This window comes from Benincasa hispida, chromosome 9, assembly GCF_009727055.1.
Source record: "Benincasa hispida cultivar B227 chromosome 9, ASM972705v1, whole genome shotgun sequence".
NCBI classification, from domain to species: Eukaryota; Viridiplantae; Streptophyta; class Magnoliopsida; order Cucurbitales; family Cucurbitaceae; genus Benincasa; species Benincasa hispida.
This window is the reverse complement of record NC_052357.1, coordinates 86,780,127-86,785,923: the sequence shown is the minus strand read 5'-3', so window position 1 is coordinate 86,785,923 and position 5,797 is coordinate 86,780,127. Positions and strand designations below refer to the sequence as shown.

General features: G+C 38.9%; 1 protein-coding gene across 2 annotated transcripts in view; it reads right to left on the bottom strand.

Moving 5' to 3' along the window:
- The window catches only part of LOC120086127, a 16,169-nt gene extending 11,070 nt beyond the window's left edge, over positions 1 to 5,099 (bottom strand). Inside the window, exons 1-5 of one of the 2 annotated variants that reach the window (XM_039042586.1) lie at positions 4,740 to 5,099; positions 4,189 to 4,253; positions 3,578 to 3,676; positions 3,305 to 3,437; positions 2,871 to 2,930 (exon numbers count right to left, since the gene is read on the bottom strand). In XM_039042586.1, the coding sequence (XP_038898514.1) occupies positions 2,871 to 2,930; positions 3,305 to 3,437; positions 3,578 to 3,676; positions 4,189 to 4,253; positions 4,740 to 4,964 (582 nt within the window). In that variant the 5' untranslated portion in view covers positions 4,965 to 5,099. Of the gene's footprint in view, positions 1 to 2,870; positions 2,931 to 3,304; positions 3,438 to 3,577; positions 3,677 to 4,153; positions 4,254 to 4,739 lie in introns of both variants that reach the window. The other variant, XM_039042587.1, reaches the window with a different exon arrangement.
- Between the last annotated feature and the right edge of the window lie 698 nt (positions 5,100 to 5,797).

The following is a 5,797-nucleotide window of genomic DNA, read 5'->3' as shown; positions in this document are numbered from 1 at the left end:
ACAAAGTGGTCTTCCCCGAGCTCAGTCTTGAAACAAAACATTAATACCGTGAAGAAAACGACATTACAATTCAGATCTCTGGTTATTTATTGACAGATAGCAAGATTTAGAAATATCTTCGGCACATGCATGGACATTCTGTAAAATCAACCCTTGAATAGGAGATAATGACCTTTCCCAGCAACGGAAGCAAAGGATCCATCTACAATTCGTATTCTCTCGTTTCCCGCACTTGGATAATACGAGAGGAATTGATCAGATGATCCAGTTATTGGTGTCCGTTGCTCCTGAGTCAAGGATCCACGATTCATCCCTTTCGACCAAGAAGCTAAAGGACTGAGAAGTACCGTGTTGCGCGACATTGCTGGTTCCAACCATGCTTGACTTCACCTGGTTGGTGGCTAATGATGTACCATTCCCTGTTTCACTGACAAGGCCCGACCGATTTTTATTTATCATTCGTTAGACCGTCGCTTGCCATTCGGTTGGCGCACCGTGTACTTCCAGCATTGATCTTTGTGTGCCACGGTTTCTACAGTGCTCACAGATTGTGGGGATTTTCCGTTCTGTTTGTCGCTCTCTGGTCCCGAAGACTGGCTCCAAACGCAGCAGAATCTAAGTGGGGTTTGCTAGTGTCATTCATAGCTCTAGTTCTGTCCTCTTCTAACCTGACCTCTGAGCATACTTCCATTAGAGACGGTATTGGTCTCTGTCCCAAAATCCGACTTCGGACACCATCAAATTTAGGGTAAGCCAGCTAGAAAATCATACACCCGGTCCGCCTCCTCAATCTTTGAGTACTGAACTCCGTCAACAAGACAATTCCACACGACTTCGTGGCACAAGTCCATTCTTACCAATGCCATAACAGGGACAATCTATTGAAATAAGACGTTACGTCAAGAGTCCCTTGTTTGCACTCATGAATATGTTTCCTCAAGGTATAAAGACGTGAGGCATTTTGCCTTTATGAATAGAGCTTCTGGACAGCTTCCCAAATATCCCGAGCGGAGGCTGAGTACAGAAGTGGCTTTCCGATTTGGGGTTCCATGCTGTTTATCAGAATTGAGCGAAGGAGAGAGTCCTCTCCTTTCCATATACATTCCTGGGGATCACCGGGGTTTGGTTTTGGTATTTCTCCAGTTAGATACCCAAACTTGTGACATCCCTCAAGGACCATTCTTACCGATTGAGACCAAGAAAAGTAATTCTCACCGTTAAGTTTCTCACCAATAGACATTCCTGCAGAGTTTCCCACATAATATTTGCAACAGGTAAATTAGAGTAAGCATTTACCGGTGTTTCTGAGCATAAAGAGAAGTTTGAATGTGGATAAAAACCAGTTGTAGGATTTTTCGTGGATCTAAGGGCCGATATTTGCTGCTGTAAGTTGGCCAACTGCTGTTCAAAACCAACGGTTCCACTAGAATTTGCCATAGGTTGGTTTTGCCCATAAATCCCTGGAAAGATAGCTTCATTTTGGCTCGAGGACGAACCAAAAGAAGGGCTAGGAACTGACTGACCATATTGGTTCGGCTGGACCCGATTCGGTTGAACCGGGTTTGGTTGAACTGGTTGGTTCGGCTGAACCGGCTGGACCGGCTGAGCAACTTGGGTCATCCACGGGCGATCTGGAACATACGCTAGAGCCGGTAGCTGACCTGAAAACGAGGACTGGAGATTGTGGTTTCCCGTGCATCGGGGGGTTCTGAGGTAGAATCTGGTGGAAGTCGGTAGGACCGTGCGTCGATCGTTGGTGTCGGACTCCAGATGGGTCGATCGGATCTGAGGCAAAAAATCCAGATGGGTCGATTGGTCTGGCGGGATTCATGTAATCGGCTGGTCCGTGCGTCGTGGAGGAGCTCGGATCTGTGTGCCGATCGAGTCTGAGAGCTCTGGTGGTCGGGTCTGCAACGGTAGTCCACTGGTTACAGATTTGAGGATCGGGTTGGCTCTGGCTGGTGGTTGGATCAGACATGGATTTGAGGAGTTGAGGCATAGCAGCGTGAAAATAATGCTCAACGGCTTCTCTTATGGCTGCAGCAACTTCAGCATTCATGGATCCCTTCGTTCCAGTGGAGGTTTCTGTTGGAGTCTCTGGTTTGTTCTCATCAATGACGGCCAGGACTTTGTCACCATGCTCTAATACCATATTGAAAAGAAGAAAAGAAAAGAAACACAGATTTACGTGGAAACCCTAGATCAGGGAGAAAAACCACGATAAGAGAATTTTTATTCTTTTAATTTTTCTGATACACAGTACTCAACACAGGACAGGTATAAATAACCAACAGAGAGAAACCCTAGACAGTAGACACTGAGAAAAAGACTAAAACACCCTTAGGGCTAAAACACCATTTCAACAAAATAACACCATACTTGGGCTGACTAATTTGTATTTTACTCTATAGGTTGCACAACTGTGTCCTTGAGTTCTAAGCTTTTAGTATTAAATAAGAAATTGGAGGTTTGAGGTGACTATTTTCTCTAAGCCTCCAAAACAATATATATATACACACACAAAGAGAGTTTCGGTTTCACTAATTTTCATTAGTAAGAAAAAAATAAAAACAAACAAACAAATAGTGTTTTTTTTTTCTTTAATAGCTTTTGAATCTAAAAGTCATGTGCCCTAAAGAACTAGCAAAAGATAGATTAGCTCAACAAATAGAATGTTTTCAATGCAATCCTACGTTCATCAAACAGGCCCTCCGATGTCCTGTCAGCTCTGGCTACAGGGGAAGAAAGGCAGTCCACAAGCTAAAGTTTCAAAAATTCATGCAGCCATATTAAGACATCCAAAGTAGTTGATGTTTCAGTATTATAAAGTAAGATGCACTTCAATGGATTAAAATTTTCATGAAACTTACATCGTCTGCTGAGATTCTCACTTGCAATTTATTCTTGCATTCAGGGCAGCTCATCACTCCCTGCAATATACACACAGAATGAATTATTGTTGGAAAGAGTTTGCAAGTTTAAGTTCAACGGTCACTTCCTTTTCTTTAAATAAGAATAATAATAATTATTATTATTATTATAATAAATGAGGTATTGTGTGTGCTAGTTACCAATAGGTTGTGATATAGTTGAGCACTCATTCCCTTAGTTACATTGCAATTAGTTATTTGAATAACTACACGCATATAAAGCAGAAAGGACATGCATATTATAGTCATCTGCAAGCAGCAAGATTCTGAAAGATGCTAATTAGGTTATAGGATTACGACTGGTTCTTTTATTTTATATACTATTTTGAATGTCTTAGCGTGTAGTGCTTGGAATATGGAGATATTATCCGCACTGTTCCATCACATGTTGGGCAATCTTTGGATGGCAGTGGTGTGTGAAGATCCAAAGTGGAAGGAAGGTGAATCAACTCAGCCCGATTCTCTGCAATGGCATCTGCAATACTTTCTGGTGTTGCCTTCTCTCCACTGCAGGAAGATTCAAGTTATGAATTTGAGGTTAAGATTCTAGTTATGAATTTCAGGTACATGAGTTGTCAACGATTCCTTTCGTGAAAAATAATTTAAGTGGTTTCAATCGAGATCAAAGTGAATAGGAAGTGGGTTACCTTCTCAACACATAGTTCTTCACTTGGTAGTTCACCATCCCCGACCCTCTGCACTTGGTACACTGCATGGCTTGCCATCCATTGCAGGTTTGACAGTGCCTGCAAAAAGACCAAACTATCTAAGAATTATCAGATATGGAACAAAAAAGTACAAGTACAAAAACACAAAATGTAGAAATATGAACTCCAGTTGTACATCTAATTTGGAAACTAGGCATTATCTAATCAACCAGTTTGAAAAACGCTATGAACCAACAAAGCAAGCTTTCTAATTTTTTATTTTTATTTTTATTTTTTATTTTTATTTTTTTTATGAAAAGTTATCAGATGAAAGTACAAGAGGAGGCCCTATAAGGGACTGAACAAAAGCAGAGAACCGAAAAAACAAAATTATAAGATTTCAAGCTTTTATTAAATAGGAAATAGGGATAATTGCAAGGATTGAACAAAAAAAAAGAAAGAAAGAAAAAAAGGGATTTTGTGCACATCATATCATGTAGATACTTTACGGTTTACACTAAATAATCTATCCATTTTGTTTTGAAGTGAAACAAAACAGTTATGCTCAGTATTCACCATGAAAAGAGATTCAAGATGGTAACAGGAGGCACCTCTGACATATAACTTTCTTTCCTAGCTCTAGCGCAATATCATAAGTCCCAAACGTAGCAATGGCCTGCAATAACCAGAGTTAGAGACAACGGCATTAAAAAGATTGATAGTATCTCCAAATTTATAGACCTCATGCAATCTTACAGGGAACCAAACTTACAGCCCCCAAATGTATAGACCTCGTGCAAATTTACAAAAATTAAAAAAGAAAAAAGATTGACAGGAAAGAACAGCAGACCCTTCAACTAGATTAAAAAAAAAGTTTAACAAGACGACTGCGTCATTCACAGTTTATCTCAGGATCCACATGGCATAATGACAGTACAATGCAAACCCAGATGACCAATCTAACCAACAACGCAGTGCATCAAAGAAGTCAGTTATAAAATCATTTGAAAGGATACAACTAACTTACAGCATCTTGTTATAAGCCAAACCTCCCATCTCAGAATTCGCACTCTCGCAAACACATTAAAGTCTTGGAATTTCGTCTAGTTCTTAGCTAATTAGTGACACCGGAGAAAAACAAACTTTGAAATCAATAACTTACAAAGATTGAAGCATATGAGAGCTTGGAAATGAGCTCGGGAACGCCGAAACCACGAGGGGCTGAGCCAGCAATGTCGAAAGCAAGCGTGAAAGGGGATAAGACCACCTTAAATGGGAACTCGAGTATGTCAATCACTTGCTGCCCATATCGAGTTGTGAAAAGCTTGTACTGAATGTCAGCGAATTTCTTCAAATTCTTCACCAGACGGTCCGTTCCTCTAGACATGGAACCAGAGGGAGAGGATAGAGGTGGGATTAATCAAAATAATGCGACGAGATACGATGGGGTTATCCAAGAATTGGGTTTTATGAGATGGATTTCTCTCTCACCAAAAGGGCCCCTCACCACTCACCAAGATGTTCCCAAACTGAGAACCTAATTCATGTTATAAAAATGTGAACTTTTGTAATTCTTCTAAGGTTAGTCTTAGTTTATAAAGAATACACTTTTAATTTAACTTTGTCTTCTGTTTGACAATAATCTTATATTTTCAAAAGTTATAATACTACACATAAACATTTCATAAACATTTCAAAATTATCATTAGAGTATAAATCATTTACAATTTCGAACAAAAATTAAGATCAAACTGGTGTAGCAGACTAGCAATGACCTAAAACAAAAATTTGGACCATCACACCATTTTAGATTAGGGTGTGTTTGGTATGTGATAAAAGTAGAGAGTTGAGTTGGTAATTATTATCTGTAGAGTTAAATTATCTGGGGAGTTAAATTGTCTGTGTTTGTTGTGCAAAGTTGAGTTGAGTTAGGGATCTATGCAGTTTTTTGTGAATGAGATTAGTTCTATTTTTTCTGTTTGTTTTTTTATTTCATTCTTTTATTTTTTAGTTTTATGTTTTGTTATTGTTGATTAATTTTCAAATATACACTAATTTTCTCAAATTATTTAGGACATAAACTAGACAATCTCAATTTTTTTCTCAATTTGTAGAACATAATAGATTATTTTTCATATATTCTTTTCAAAAACGGTAATAATTTTAATTCTCTTCAATCGGTAAAACATATCAACAAAATATATTTCATATTGTTGCTCA